The 16594-nt window shown below is 41.0% G+C and overlaps 1 protein-coding gene across 27 annotated transcripts in view; it reads left to right on the top strand.

Annotated features, from left to right (window-relative positions):
• ANK2 (ankyrin 2) overlaps positions 1-16594 on the top strand; it is a 677994-nt gene that overhangs the window by 327526 nt on the left and 333874 nt on the right. For 4 of the 27 annotated variants that reach the window (XM_070047693.1, XM_070047714.1, XM_070047701.1 and 1 more), the window contains exon 1: positions 3274-3460. The exons of 14 other annotated variants lie outside the window; for them this stretch is intronic. In XM_070047693.1, the coding sequence (XP_069903794.1) occupies positions 3377-3460 (84 nt within the window). In that variant the 5' untranslated portion in view covers positions 3274-3376. Of the gene's footprint in view, positions 1-3273; positions 3461-16594 lie in introns of those variants that run through there. 9 more of the 27 variants (XM_070047731.1, XM_070047730.1, XM_070047729.1 and 6 more) reach the window with 5 other exon arrangements.

Genomic DNA, 16594 nt, shown 5'->3' with positions numbered 1-16594 from the left:
TATTAATGAATAAATGACCCAATCTTAGGTATGTGTTTTGGCAGCAAATATGCTCTATAGTAAACACTAAACAGCTGCTAAGTTATAGTAGACTGTCAAAGTTAGAGGTCTGAATCTGAAGTATTTAGAGCCACACACTGTATATCTGGATGTTGATAGAGAAATCACTGTTACAAGAAGCTGTCTAAATGCAATGAGAAATTGCTCATTTATAAACTGTTGAAACATGAAGTACATTTTTTTTATTTAAATTGCAAAAGTGACAGTAAAGTAATAATTATGCTCCTAATTGGGTTACCAAACTTGATTGAAAAATACACTCTGAGTTCAATTGAAATTGGAAGGTGTTCGTAGCATCTCTCTCCTGTAATTCCTGCTGCCATAAATGTATTCCTTGCTTCTTCTTTTTCACTTTCTATAGTATCATGATGTTTTCAATGTATTTTCTTTCTTTCTTTTTTTTAAAAGATTTTGTTTATTTTATTTGAGAGGTAGAGTTACAGATAGTGAGAGGGAGAGACAGAGATCTTCCTTCCGTTGTTTCACTCTCCAATTGGGCACAGTGGTTAGAGCTCGGCCGATCCGAAGCCAGGAGCCTGGAGCTTCTTCCAGATCTCCCACATGCTTGCAGGGGCTCAAGGACCTGGGCCATCTTCTACTGCTTTCCCAGGCCACTGCAGAGAGCTGGATTGGAAGTGGAGCAGCTGGGACTCGAACCATTGCCTATATGGGATGCCGGCACCACAGGCAGAGGATTAACCTACTGCACCACGGCTCTGGCCCCTCAATGTATTTTCTTAGAAGTTCCTGCTTTAGGGCCTTTGAGCTACAGTTCCTTTTGCCTACTACATGCTTGCTTGTCATGGTCCCTCACTTCACTCAGACTTCCAGACAGTGTTCCTGAACACCTTGTATAAAATAGCATCTGTCTCCCATAGCACTCACTACCAACATTTTTGTTTACCACCCAGTTCCCCTGTTAGAATATAAGCACCATGATTGCAAAAATTTGCCTGATTACTTCCCTGTGGTCAGGAAAATGAATCTCTTGTGCTTAGTTCCTGGCACATGGTAGGAGTACAATAAATATTTACTGAATAAATAGGCCTAGTTTCCAGGTTGAGGCTGCTCCCAGGCAAGATTGGATAAGGGGAGCACACTGGGGAGAGGTGAGGGATGAAGAGGGGTTGGATGAGGAGATGGTGGAGTATTTGGGGATATCATGGGGATTTGGGTGAGGGCTCTGATAACAGTGAGAGTTTGGCTTCTGTAGAAGTTATTGTAGTGTTTGAGCAAAGAGTGGCTCATTGCCTCTTTGACATGACTGTGGTATCCAGAGTATCACTGAGGCAATTATAAGAGGATGTGTTGGTGGGAAGAGTCTGCAGTCGCTAGACGCGGACTCAGGGAGTAAGACAGGTTTGAGTCTAGGGGAGAAGGTGGCAAGGGCCTTAAGGGTGAGAGAACAATCGCCAAGAACAATGGCAAGGTAAATTTTTGCTGCCATGTCTTATGGGAAAGTTAGTTCCCAACTGCGTCAATCATGTTCATTAAGAGACATTTATTTATTATTTTTTATTTATCCATTAAAAGATTATTTATTTGAAAGGCAGAGTTACAGAGAGGTAGAGGCAGAGAGATAGAGAAGGAGAGAAACAGAGAAAGATTTTCCATCTGCTGGTTCATTCCCCAAATGGCCACAAAAGCAGAGCTGAGCTGGTCTGATGCCAGGAGCCAGGAGCTTCTTCAGGGGCCCAAGGACTTGGGCCATCTTCCACTGCTTTCCCAGGCCATCAACATGGAGCTGGATTGGAAGAGGAGCAGCTGGACACAAACAGGTGCCCATATGGGATATGGGCGTCACAGGTGGAGGTTTAACCCACTGCTCCACAGTGCTGTCCCCTAGAAACATTTTTAAGGTAGACTTTGCTGAGTTGGAAATTGTCTGTGTTTGCAATATATGATTAACAATAGAACACATTTTCATAGGTGTCAGTTTTCTGAGTGAGTTTATATACATTATCTTATTGGTTTAATTCCAGCTCTATTTCTGCTTCTGAATGTTCTGTGTATTGTACATTGAACTCCTTTCTAGGAATATTGATGAGTAGTGTGTGCATCTGTGCCTTTGCATGAAACATATTGGGCTCTGGTTGCATCTACAGTGTAAAAGATTTAAATATACAATTGTGGCTCTCTCAAGGCAATAGATGGAATTTGGTTTCTTATTACAGAAAGAAGCCATGCTTTCTTTGCAAGAATAATTCTGGAATTCTGGAGAGCAAGGATTGTGGTTTATTTATCAGTAAAGAAAATTAGTTTGTTTCGAAAATGAATCCTCATGTGAATGGAAGGGGAGAGGGAGTGGGAAAGGGGAGGGATGCAGGTGGGAGAGACGTTATGGGGGGGAAGCCATTGTAATCCATAAGCTGTACTTTGGAAATTTATATTCATTAAATAAAAGTTAAAAAAAAAAGAAAATTAGTTTGTGAAACTTTCTAAAATTATTATTTCAATGCCTTGATTTATTTTGCTCAGAGTTTCTTATGTGTTTAACAAACCTTGATTAACTGCTTTACTGTGTCATGCATTGCACTTTATTCTGGGAAATTCAGTGATCTCCATGCACACACACACAAATCCCTGGTCAGCCTGTAACCACGCCTGTGGGGCAATAGTGTTACAGGTGCTCCATTAGAGCTCACAGTGGGAAGAGGAGAAGAGGGAGTGGTCTGTGCTGCCGGGCTGCAGAGGAAGCTGTTCTCCAGGCTGTGTGACGGAAGTTACAGCCTTGAATGGAGTTTTCAAAGATTCTAGTTTGCAATTAAGTCAGTAACACCTTAAAAATGGCAACTTTTGTGTATTCACTTTAGAATCTCAGTAGGTAATTCTTCTCCTTAAGAAGCCTCTCAACCAACTGAAATGTACCTCTTTCATTTCAGATACACATTCAAGAACGTGATCATTTACTCATGATGCATTGTGTCTGTTCTGTGTTGAAGTACCTGTAGGAAGAAATTATGTGCAGGTTTTGTATGTGAGTTGAGAGCCGATCAAAGCATGGGTGTGTCAAAAAGCAACCAGCAGAGTCCCCAGATCATTTCAGTCCCTGGCATTCTTTTCTCAAGGCTTGCTTCATTGTAGCTGGTCTCTGATGGTAATTGGTTGAATCAGATTTAACAATGCAGTCAGATAAACAGTTGTGGCAGCTGCTGCCATGGCAACGTCACCATCCTTACCCTCCCAGTGCGCGCCCCTTCCCCACCCCTCCTTCTCCTCCTCCTCCTGTTTGCCTCCAGTAAGTGCACACTCGCTAGTGGGCTGTACGAGCGGCAGGGTTTGATGGCAGAGCGATTTTCTTTCCAAACTGCTCAAAATGATGAACGAAGATGCAGCTCAGAAAAGCGACAGTGGAGAGAAGTTCAACGGCACTAGCCAGAGAAGAAAAAGACCCAAGAAGGTAAACTGCGGGGATTAAGGATGTCTATGTATAAATGTGTGTGTGTGTGTGCATCTTGTGTGTGTAATATCAGCATGGCTATGGAGACCGTGGAGCATAGTAACTACAGACTATAGCAGTGCCGAGCCTCTTTGAAGAGGCAGGTGCAGACTGCTGCTTTTGGAGAATAGTAAAGGAAGCAGGCTTCATCATGGACACATTGACTAGAGCATGGTGAAGTGAATAGAGATAAGGTGTTCGGCATGTGGCTTATTGAGGATTGTAGTCACTGATGGATGCTTCTGCTGTTCTCCGGGCGCAGAGAGAGTCATTTTATTTTGGGAGTGAGCGGGTTTATAAGGAAGAGTGTGAAAGCAGGTGGGTTGCGAAGCAAAAGGCAGATTTTTGGCTAGAAGCATTTGTTCTGTGATGATCTTGAAACAACTAGACAGCAAATGCCTTTTGCTTCCATGCTAAATGTATTCTTCCTAAGGAGAAAAGACTGGTGCCAGGAGAAACATGATCCACAGCATATATTTCTTTGGTTTGCTTAGCTCCTTTGCAGTTGTCCCAGACATTAGTGTGGCAGCTCTTACAATGACAGCTAATGGTACTATAGGGTGGGGAATGTTGGGCACACAAAGCAGTCTGTAGGTCCTCTTACTCTGGCATACAGCTCCATACCCTTGGTTTTCCTGGGAATGATAAGCAGTGGAAAAGATGCAAACTATTCAGCCCCACCCAATGCCAGCACTTCTTTCTTTATGGTCTGACTCCTTCTGGTAACTGTTGCAGCCTCACGAAGCTCCTGGGCCCCACCTCTGAAAGGGATGCTTTATAAATAAATGTTCCTTGAATCCATTTATTTCCTGGGGCAGTAATATGGGCAGGATATTAGTTATGATTCTAATGTAAATGGCTCCCAGTGTTAGATGGTGTTGGATTTTGAATGAGCAGATTACAAAAATGATGAACGTATGAAAATGTTTAGTTTTACTAAGGTTGAGGTTGCATTGTGTTTCAAAATTATAGATTTCTGCTGCCCTAAAGGTCTCCTAATCTAAATTATAAATAATTTGAAACCTCTGATACTTATCAGCAAACAAGAGAGTGGCATCTTTGTATGGTGTTGTATCATTTGATAAAAACAAGTATCCCTACCTATGGCAATTTCTTAATAATGGCATGAAGATAGTGATGCAATCTGATAAAAGGGAAAAGGGTATTTCAGGGCAGACAGGGGCATTGGTAGGATGTCCTTTTTTACCTAAACATCCTGGACACCTAGTTCTGAAGGGCAGAATTAGTGTTAGCTAATTTCTCAACATTAAAAGAAAAAAAGGACAAGAAGAGGAAGAGAGCACAAGGGCAGGAAAAGGACTGAAATAAAAATGAACCTGTGTTTTAATTCATATTATAATTTCAGAATCCTGTTGGTTTTTTCTCTGAAGTCCCTGTACTGCCCGAGAAACCATATGCTAAGACAACTAAAGGGGTGGAAAACATATCAGAAGGAGCCTTATGCTCTGAGCACTATACTATATTCATGCGACTGAAACGATCTGAAAGCATTTTGAATGGGCTGAGATCATGAAATCATTCTATGTAACAACTATAGTATTTTTAGTTTCATTCCCTTAAATAAATTTATTTTAGGAATAAATTCTTTTCTGAACATATAGTCAAAATGATGGCAATTAGCAGTGAGTTTTGATTGTATATGTGTGTGTGGTGTATACATTCAGAGACATATATTCAACAAGCTTTTAAAGTACCGAATATTGAGTGTTCAAAGTAATTTCTTCTAAAAGGAATTGCATTTGAAAAATTATTAATTACATGATATACTAGGGTGGGAACACACACATGCACACAAACACATCCTCAGCTTGTCAAGTCAAATGTAGTGGATTTAAATATCAGTTCTACCCTTCAGTAGTCCTACTGTTTGCTTATAGTATCTCCTTTAATTTCTCTCATTCTGGTACTCATTTGTAAAATGTGATTAATTGCATGTACTGTTGGGTATATTGTGAGGATTAGAAACAATGTATATATAATTCTTTGGACAGAATTTAATAGGTAGTTGATGGCATTAACTTGGAGGTTAATGTCTATTGTCTTAAGTGGGAGTTGTTTATGGAATAAGCCTTTTAGAAGGAAACTCTGGTTACACTTTTGGGAGAGGTTAAAATGACAGAATTTGCAAAGCTTAGTAGTCATTTTTCAAAATTATGTGTTATAACTGGAAACTTTTTAGTTTATATGAATTCTTGAAATTTACATAAATGTACCCTAAACTTTTAGACTTTTGTCGCACATCATTTTGCACAGTGTGGACCTTAGCATTTTATGCTTAATCATTAGACCCCTGAGGCAGATGTTTGGCCTGATGATTGAGATGCCCCTTGGGACACTCAAATCCCATACTGCAGTTTGATGTCCAGCTGTGGCTCCTTAGTCCAGCTTCCTGGGAATGCAGACCTTGGAAGGCAGTAGAGATGATGACTCAAATAACTCAATTTCTGTCACCCCCATGAGAGAATTGGATTGAATTTCCAGATTCCAATTGTGGCCTGGTCCAATTTCAGCTATTAAAGGTACTTGAGGGATGAACCACTGGATGGAAGCTCTCTCTTTCTCTCTCTTCCTCTCAAATAAAAAACTTAGAAACAGATCATTAAATGTGCTTTGATGAGGAAATAAAAAAAAAAAAACAGGAATTAGAGCAACTTCAAAGTCACATGAATTCTGTTGTCTGTTTTTCTCCTAGAGGTTCATGTTGAATTTACCTTGGCATTCTGTGCAAGCATCCAGGATTATGGGTGGGTCACCAGACTCACAGTGCCTGGATATGGATCTATCACACTGAATAATAGTCCCTGAGAGCATGCCTCTACCTCTGGTAAATATATAACAGATGGGCAATAATCCACTGGTTTATTCTAGAGTCCACAAAAGTAGTTCTATAGGACACAACCAAAGTCTTTTGCCACAAGATTTACAATGTAAGAAAATAAGCTCCAGGGGGAGACTATATATGTCAGAATTTTAGTGAGTACCTTGAGGAGAGAAATTCTCTTAGCATTTCTTGAGGATATCTATTTTTGGCTTCAGTAATTGAGCTTGCAAATGCCCTCCACTCCAGGACCACCAGGGGCACACTTATGGTTGAGCGCATGGGATTTATGACTCACTGCTGTCAGGGAGGATTCACAGCACAAGGAACCATGGGGCATCTCAGTAAAAGGGTGCCAGAAAGAACAAACTGGATATGGACTTTGGTTGAGTAGTTTGGAGGAGAATCTTAGCAAGTGACAGTTCAGGGGCTAGCGCTGTGGCACAGTGGGTAAAGCCACTGCCTGCAATGCCAACATCCCATGTGGGCGCCGGTTTGAGTCCTGGCTGCTCCTCTTCCTATCCAGCTCTCCACTATGACCTGGGAAAGCAGTAGAAGATGGCCCAAGTCCTTGGGCCCCTGCACCCATATGGGAGACCTGGAAGAAGCTCCTGGCTCCTGGCTTCGGATCGATGTAGCTTCGGCCGTTGCAGCCATTTGGGGAGTGAACCAGAGGTTGGAAGACCTCTCTCTCTCTCTCTCTCTTTCTCTCTCTTTCTCTCTCTCTCTCTCTCTCTCTGCCTTTCCTTCTCTCTCTGTGTAACTCTGACTTTCAAGTAAATAAATAAATCTTTACCAAAAAAAAGAGTGATAGTTCACTCTGGATGAAGTCCCCCTAAAAAAGCAGGGGAATTTCTATGATTGTATGTTCGAGTAAAATCACCTAGGTAGTGGGGCAGATTTGAGTGCCACTTAAAGACACAGCAATGTCTCCTTTAGCACAAAGAGGGGGAATGTTTGGTATCTTGTACCTCGGAGAATGTCCATGTTTTGCCTGTGTTCAGACATGATAAGAGAGGGATGCTGTTGCTCTTTTTTGCTCCATCATGGTCACAGAGTGGGCTTGTCTGATGTTGATGCTCTCTGAAGTTGCTTATGCTCCTTAGGAGAATGTCAAGGCCCCGCTGATAGTACCAGGCCAGCTCCTGATGTCAATGTCTGCCTTTCTCTTTTTCAAGCTTGAACACAAAGATATCTTTGGAGAGAGGGAGATTTGTTTATTATTGGATGCTCTTGTGTGTCTGAGGAGAATAAATTGTGGATAGTAGCATTGCTAAGCTATTCAGAGAAACTTTATTCATCTGAAACTTCAACAAAATAAATTTTCTTAGGGCATAATAATGTCATGCAAACAAATATTGCTCAAGGTACAGAATCAAGTTTGAGAATCTAGTGGTAGTTCAGGAGAGAAGAGAAAAATGGGTGCCTCTAATTCTAAACTGGAATCTTGGGCTACAAGGCAGCACTGGGGGTTATGTGAATGTTCTTACTGTAGCACAGTTTGAGCCTACCTTAAATTTCAGAGAATTCCATAAAAACCTCCTATTCCTCACAATATTTTGGCAAATTGGGTTAAAGTAATCCAAGACTATACTAATGTGCAGCTCCGCACATTTTCCAATTTTATACAAATAACATGGAAGTGAATTGGTGCCAGAAGAGCAACAGAAGCCTTTGATTATTTACATAAATGAAAATGGAAATGTTCAAGCGTCAATCACACGAGACAGCCATCTGACACTACTAGACTTTATGAGTGCCTTTTGGTTCTTTAAAATATATGATTCTGTCCTTTCATCTTTTTTTTTTTTCTTTGAAGATTTATTTACTTGAAAGGCAGTTACAGGAGGAGAGAGTTCTTCCATCTGTTGGGTCACTCCCTAAATGGTTGCAATGGCCAGAGCTGGACTAAGCCAAAGCCAGGAGCCAGGAACTTCATCTGGGTCTCCCACATTGGTGGCAGGGACCCAAGTAGTTGGACCACCCTCTGCTGCCTTCCCGGGCACATTAGCAGAGAGCTGAATCAAAAGCAGAGCAGCTGGGATTTGTACTAATGCTCCAATATCGGATGCTGGTGCTGCAGTTGCAACTTAACCTGCTGTGTCACAATGCCAGCCTCTTATGAGTTCTTCTAAAACCAGTAAACAAATAAATGGCTTAATAATTTTTCTCCATTTGATGAAATAACTATATACAGAGAAAATAGAAGCATTGTTTTCAACAGATTAGCAAGATAAAAGGACTTTATAGGAAACCTTATATTCATTGAAGATGCTTTCATCTGGATCCTAAAAGTATTCCCAAGTATTTCAAAATATTTTGGTTGCATATATTTTTTCTAGGATTTTTTGTTTTTATTTATTTGAAAGAGTTACAGAGAGAGGTAGAGACAGAGGTCTTCCATCTCCTGGTTCACTCCCTAAATGCCTGCAATGGCCAGAGCTGTGCTGATCTGAAGTTGGGAGTTCAGGTATCCCCAAAGACTTGGGCCATCTTTCACTGCCTTCCCAGGCCATAGCAGAGAGCTGGATTGGAAGTGGAGCAGCCAGAACTAGAACCAGTGCCAATATGGGATGCTGGCACCTCAGGCCAGGGCTTTAACCCACTGTGCCACAGCACCGGCCCTGCATATATTTTTTTAAATATTTTATTTATTTATTTATTTGAAAAGCAGAGTTTCAGACAGAGGTGGGGAGAGACAGAGAGAGAGGTCTGTAATCTGCTGGTTCACTCCGCAGAGGGCCAAAATGTCCAGAGCTGGACTGATCCGAAACCAGGAGCCAGGAGTTTCTTGCTGGTCTCCCACATGGGTGCAGGGGCCCAAGCATTTGGGCCACCTTCCACTGCTTTCCCAGGCCATAGTAGAGAGCTGGATCAGAAGAGAAGCAGCCGGGACATGAATCGGTGTCCATATGGGATGTGGGCACCACAGCCATCAGCTTAGCCTACTATGCCGCAGCACGGGCCCTAGTCACATGTATTTTTCTTGCTGTTGACTTGTCACTGCTGAAGTACTGAGATGAAAGTGGAGTCAGGTCTGTCACTGAAGTGTTGCATCATAGAAATGTGAATGAGAGACATGTTAAAGGGTTTATTTTTGTGGGAGCCATGAGAAATACACCCTTTCAGTGCAGTCAGGTAGCAGACCCAACATTTGGATGTTCAAATAGTCTTGTAGTCAAATTAGCTTTGAATTTTAAAGTTGATACCTTATCCAGTGGAATCAAGTCTAAAAAGGCTTTCATGCATAATTCATACTGAATAATAGCCTCACTTCTTCAGTTTCCCAGATAACTTACAATTTGCCCTTTTTAAAAAAGCATCAATTTATAACCCAAAATAGCATGTGTTGCCTGAAGACAGCAATTCCCTTTCACTGAAGGTATTTAAAATGACCATCTGTCAGGGATGATGGAAATTTTTTTTTTTTTGAGTGGAAAAACCCCTTACAACCTGTTTTTGTGATTCTCTTTCTACATTGGTCTCTCTGTATCCTCCCACCATTATACTGATTTATTCACTGATAATTTCAAGTGTCAGCAATAGCTGATTTATCCTAAATATCTTTTAAAACACATATAGATCACATTTAATTTTCTCTTATTTAAGTTATCAAGAAACACACAGATACAGATAGAAAGATCTCTCATTTGATGTTTCATTTCCTCAATGCCTGCACCAACCATGGCTGAGCCATGCCAAAGCCAGGAGCCTAGAACTCAATCTGGGTTTCCCATGTGGGTGGCAGGGACCCAAGCACTTGACCCATCTCCTATTTCCTCCCAGGGATGCATTCACAGGAAGCTGGAATTGGGAGCTGAGCTGGTACCTGAACCCTGACACCCTGACATGTGATGCAGATGTTCTGAGAGGTGTCTTAACCTATATGCCAAATACCTGCCCCTAGAATATCTCTTTTAGAGCAATGTTTTTCAAAGCATTTTCTGCTGACCACAACTATCTGAAATACCTCTGTTGTCTGCAAAAAGAACTCTATTCTTAGGACCCACTTCAGACCAGCAGCCTCAGAACCTTTGGGATTTTTAATAGGTCCTAACTCTTTGTTATGCACACTTACAAGTTTAGAACCACTGCTTTAGAATACTGTAGGCAGCCATTTAGCTGTTTTCTTGAAAATGAGATCTCTAATTTTGATTAGATGTGTTAGATTATTATTTGGCTCTCACAGTCACATTTATTTAAGTCTGGATTGCATCAGCCATGACACATGAAAATAAAAAGCACATTTTTTTTTCTATTCTACCCTTCTGTCTGGAACCTACAATGACTTTACATAGTCTATCTCACTTACTATTCAAAATAACTTAGTGGGGATTATTATTCCAGTTTTGTGACTGAGGAACTGGAGACTCTGAGATATGTAGGGGTGGTGCTGAAGAGATGATAGACATTCTTACTATTCAACTAATGACATATTTTGAACCATTTCAAATGTTAAGCTACCCTCGCATGTCTCTTGCAAAACTTCAGTGATTGCTCTCTGTGAAGATATCCTTCTGATTCTTTCCTTAATGAAGCTTCCCACCTTGCATCTGTTGATGACACTCTCCAAGATGCTCGCTCTGATCCATGGGAAAATATGGAAAAGGGATTTCTTTTCTGACTGCAAAATGACATATTCTTCCTAGTAACATCCCTCTTTTCAACCTCTTTTATTTCTATTATTTTTTGCATTATGTTGATGAAGATGGTTCTCCCAATCCAATCAATGTACTGGACTTTGAAAATCCATAAAAATGGGAAGAATGAAGGAAAATAGTTACCTTCGTGTGGCTTAGGTTTATTAAATTAAGCCAGTGTAAAAAGTGATCCTACTTTCACAATTTTAGTTCTAATAATTTTCTTGAGCAACTTTGGTAGTATGATATGATGTTCTCAGTAATTATTCTGTTAAAGCTTCTTTTTCATACACACTTTTCTGAAGTGTTTGAAATTTCTTTTTCCTTCTTGATGAAGTTTCTAAACAGACATGTGCTTGCATATTGAAATAGCCTTAAAAATTTTAATCTGTTGTTTGTTTCTGTCCTGTCCTGATTCAGAGCATACCAAATTAAAAATATGCTTGCAGCTTTATTTCTTTCCTGCTTGTATTCTGTTTTAATTCCTATTGGTAACAGAAACAAAACCACTGTTTGTTTTATCTCAGTGGACACTGGCAGGATTCATCACAGCAAATAAAGTTGCCATTTGAATTTCTTTTTACTTTATAGGACAGACTTGGGATTGCTACTAAATGAGATCATCTTGTGATAGAAAAAAATTTAACTTTTTTATATGCTTGAGCAAAGTAGATATGATTACATATTTGTTCTTCTCTTTAATTCACTAATACTTTGCAATCTTTTATGGAGGCCAATTTTAAAGAGCTGGAGGGAGATGATAAACTGTGCTCTAGTTAGTAATATATCTAAATCTGGAGACTGAATTTGTTTTAATTAGACATGGATTTGTTCATGATTTTCTGTGAACTCACAGGCAACTATCATCCTCTTTTACACCCAGTTTGTTCTTATTCCAGCAAAGACCTTGATTTCTAACGTTAGCCTATTGAGCTTCAGTTTCTAAGGATCAGCTTGTTTTACTCAGTTTAATGTAGGTGTTTCCTCCTGAAGCATGGGAAAGCTCCCTTAACTCAATAATTTTGTATTTTTGTTTTCCTTTGCTTTCTTTGTTTTGAGAAACAGAAAGACACACACACGCAGAGAGAGCTCCCACTGTTGGTTGATTCCCCAAATCCCCACAACAGCCAGAGCTGGGAGCTGGGAGCTAGGAGCTAGGAATTTAATTTAGGTGTCCATTGTGGGAGGCAGGGACCCAATTACTTGAGCCATCACTGCTGCCTCCCAGAGTCTATTGCTAGGAGGCTGGAGTCAGGAGCCAAAGGTGGGTATCAAACCAAGGAACTCCAATATGGGATGTGGGCATCTTCACTGGTACATTAACCACTAGGGCAAATGCCCACTCTTGGTATTGGTTTTATAGGAACATTGCAATATTTGATACTTTTATGGAATTCATACACTTAGCCAACATGTATCTATCAAAGAAAAAAGTAATGAGCCATCCAGAAAAATATTATAAAACTTTACATAATAAGTGTAAGTATTATAAGTAATAATATGTTTTATGTTGTGCTTTGCCAAAAACAAACTCTTTAGGAGCCTGGAGAAGGATAAGAGATCCTGTGATCTTGTGAAAGCGGAAAGCCCTAGTGGGTGAATGCCAGCACTGACCTTGGATCATGGTTAATATTTGAGTATAAAGGAAGGAGATCCACAGGCAGCCTGAATAGGGCAACGTCAGCCAGATCATTCCAAGTCACGTTGAGATTAAGGAACTGATGGAGTGGGCGGTTGGCCTAGTGGTAAAGATGCTTGTTTTGCTTGTTTCCCATGTTGAAGTGCCTGAGTTGGCTTCCCGGCTCTTGCCTCTGACCTCAGCTGCCTGGTGGTGTGGACCCTGGGGGGCAGCAACTGATGGCTCAAGTCGTTGGATACCTGCCACCCAAGTGGGAGATCTTGACTGAGCTCCTGGCCCCCGGATTTAACCTGGCCCTGCCTCAGCCATTGTGGGCATGTGGGAAGTGAGTCAGCAGATGGGAGCACTCTTCCTCCGTCTGTTTTTCTACCTCTCAAATAAATTTTTAAAAAATTAAATTTTAACTTAAAAAATAGGAAAGTGCTGAAGGATTTGCTGCAGTTCAGAATCATAAACTTTGTGGGTGAGCTCTGATACGATTATTCTTGTGCCTTGTTCAGCTCTATGGTTGCACTTTGAAATCCATCTTGTTTTGGAGACTTTTGTGTCCTTCTACAGTTCACATCTTTTAATTACTCATCTGTGAAACTTTCCCCATATATATGTTCCTTTTTGTTATTTCTGCAATTGATGGTAAATCCCAATAAATAATCCTCTAAATTAACAAGGCAATCCAACCTAGTAAGGATCCATTTTGAAATGATCCACTGGCTGCCCTTGTCTTAAACGACAGTATTGTAGATGACCAAGTTGTAATTATCTTAAACACTCTTAAGAGTTTGCATATTTGTTGACAAATATTTCTGCTCTTTGGGCTATTTTTATACCTATTTTATTCATGTTATGGTATCAGAACATTGCTAAGTTAGCCCACTTTGTTAGCATACTTTGGAGTTGGCTCCAGGTCTCCTGTGGGATTTTCAGATCCTTGGACAAGAAATTCAAGACTTCCTGCTCCTTCCCATGTCCTTGTTTGGCCACGTTTCTGTGCACAGCCTTCTTTGTCTTCCCCCACCAGCAGGCCGAGTTCTTCATTTTACCTCTGTCTGCCTTCAATTTTCTGTCCACAAAATAAGGACATTTATAACTACTTCTACTTCAGAGAACACTCAAGGTTAAAGAAAAAGAAGTAAGGAGGTGTTTCAGAAGTAAAACTGAGAGGTAATGGTTAGGGTCTGTGTTGTTACTAAAAGTTTGAAGAAACTGACAATAAATTGTAGATTCTGTTAGAATGTCTCACCAGGTGCTAGTAAGCAATATCTTTTTATGAGTATTTTAATGTACCATTGTAATAATTCATTTTTTAATGATTTACATTCATATTTGGAAGTCAGTTATAGAGAGAGCCAGACAGCCATTTGCTGGTTCACTCCCAAGACAGCCGCAATGGCCAGGGTTGGGCCAGGCCAAAGCCAGGAGCCAGGAGCTTCATCTGGGTCCACCACATGGCTGGCAGGGGCCCAGATGCTTGGGTCATCTTCCATTGTCTTTCCTAGGCCATTACCAGGGAGCTGGCTAAGAAGTAAAGCGGCCTGGAAAGGAACCGGTCCCCATCTGGGATGCCGGTGTCACAGGTGGTGGCTTTTTACCTGCTACACCCCAGTGCTGGCCCCAACAATTTATTAATGGAGATTTATTTTTCCTCCAAGGAAACCTTTGATTTAATGAGTACAGATTTCATAAGCACAACTTTAGGAATATAGCGAGCCAGCGCTGTGGCTCACTAGGCTAATCCTCCACCTTGCAGCGCCCGCACCCCGGGTTCTAGTCCTGGTTGGGGCGCCAGATTCTGTCCCGGTTGCCCCTCTTCCAGGCCAGCCATCTGCTGTGGCCAGGGAGTGCAGTGGAGGATGGCCCAAGTGCTTGGGCCCTGCACCCCACGGGAGACCAGGATAAGTACCTGGCTCCTGCCATCGGATCAGCGCGGTGCACCGGCCACAGCGGCCATTGGAAGGTGAACCAACGGCAAAAGGAAGACCTTTCTTTCTGTCTCACTCTCTCACTGTCCACTCTGCCTGTCAAAAAAAAAAAAAAAAAAAAGGAATATAGCGATAATGGAGATCTTTAAGAACCATGTTAATGTTAATGAAATGTTTGTAGTGGCATATTGACCCACTTTAGGTGGTGATGTTTTAATTTTTTTTTTTAAAGAGAAAGCTTTAAAAAACTTAACTGAATAATTAGAAGAACTATATATGTAAAATTTGGTATTTTATGTGTCGAGATTTCAGTTCTCTTCTCATATAATGCTCAAATCCTTTCCTTAGATCTTCTAAATGTTTAGCCGGAATTCATAGTGTGTGGTGGCAAGGGCTTTCCTCTCTTTGTTCCCAATCATTGCACGGAGAGGTAATGCTATAGTCAGTGGACAATGTTTTAAAGTGAAAATCAGGAAGGGAAAAAAGCTAGAGTAAGCACAGATGCTATGCAATATTTTAGTAGTTTAGAGGTATCATTATACCTACTAGAAATATTCATCCTGTAACTTTATCAAACTGTGTGACTATGGGGCCAGCATTGTGGCACACTGGGTTAAGCGACTGCTTGTGACTCTGGTGCCCCAAATGGGTGTTTCAATTCAATTCCTGGCCTCTACTTCTGATTCAGCTTCCTGGTGGGGTGCCTAGAAAGGCTGCTGAAGATGGGATAAGCCCTGGATCCCTGCCCACCTGTATTGGAAGCCAGTTGGAATTCCTGGCTCCTGGCACTGGCTTGGCTGAGCCCATGTTGTGACCATTTGGGGAGTGGATTAGTAGATGGGTGGTCTCTCTCTCCCTCTCTCTGTCTCCTTCTGTCTTGCTCTGCCTTTTGAATAAACAAACAAATAGCCGATCTTTTACCTTTTTTTTTTTTAAGATTTACTTATTTATTTGAAAGGCAGAGTTACAGAGAGGCAGAAGCAGAGAGAGAATCTTCCATCCACTGGTTCACTCCCCAAATGGCTGCGATGGCTGGAGCTGGGCCCATCTGAAGCCAGGAGCCATGAGCTTCTTCCCAGGCTCTCACGTGGGTGTAGGGGCCCAAGCACTTAGGCCATCTTCCACTGCTTTCCCAGGCCATAGCAGAGAGCCGGATCAGAAGTAGAGCAACTGGGTCTCAAACCAGGGTCCATATGAGATGCCAGCACTGCAGGAAGCGGCTTTACCCGCTATGCCACAGCGCCAGCCCCACAGGCAATCTTTTAAAAGATTGTATGAATGTGTGTGTCTTCGTTCATTTGAGTCACTATAACAAAATAGCTTGGACTGGGTAGCTTATAAACAACAAAAATTTATTCTTATATTTCTGGAGCCCAGGAAGTCCAAAATCAAGTTACCAACAGATTCTTGTCTGGCAAGGGTCCATTTCCTGGTTCATAGATGACAACTTCTGGCTGTGTCTTTACATGGTAGAAGAGGAAAGGGCCTTCTCTTGGGTCTGTTTTTATAAGGATTGTAATTCCATGCATGAAGACTTCACCCTTATAATCTAATTACTCCTAAAGACTATCACCTAACGTTATGGTATTGGTGATTAGGTTTTGACACAGAAATGTGTGTGTGTGTGTGTGTGTGTGTGTGTGTAGGTGGGGGAAGGGTGGCATGAGCATTCAGATTATAGTAGAGTAATTTTCTCATGTTCAATCAAAACTTTATTAGATTATATGCAACCTGGCATGATTGTATAATATTTTCTATATAGTTGGCATGATAAATGACTTGTGTTCTCTTGAATTAGTCAAGTTCAAAGACTTAGTCTGCGTATGAATTTGGTTAATGTGTTTGTTATTGGCATGAACTACAGTAAACATATTTAATGATTGCCTATGTAACTTGGACTTAGCATGTCCTACCACATAGTATCACTTGCAAAGAAAAATTGTTCAATAGAGACTTGATGAATAGTCAATAAAAATCAGCTCTGTTCATCTTGAAGTGGAGAGTTATCATAATGCTGTATAAAACATTCTTGCAAGTTATTCTTTTATTTAAATATTT

This window comes from Oryctolagus cuniculus, chromosome 8, assembly GCF_964237555.1.
Source record: "Oryctolagus cuniculus chromosome 8, mOryCun1.1, whole genome shotgun sequence".
NCBI classification, from domain to species: Eukaryota; Metazoa; Chordata; class Mammalia; order Lagomorpha; family Leporidae; genus Oryctolagus; species Oryctolagus cuniculus.
Note: the sequence above shows the minus strand (reverse complement) of the source record. Positions and strands in the feature narration are given on the sequence as shown.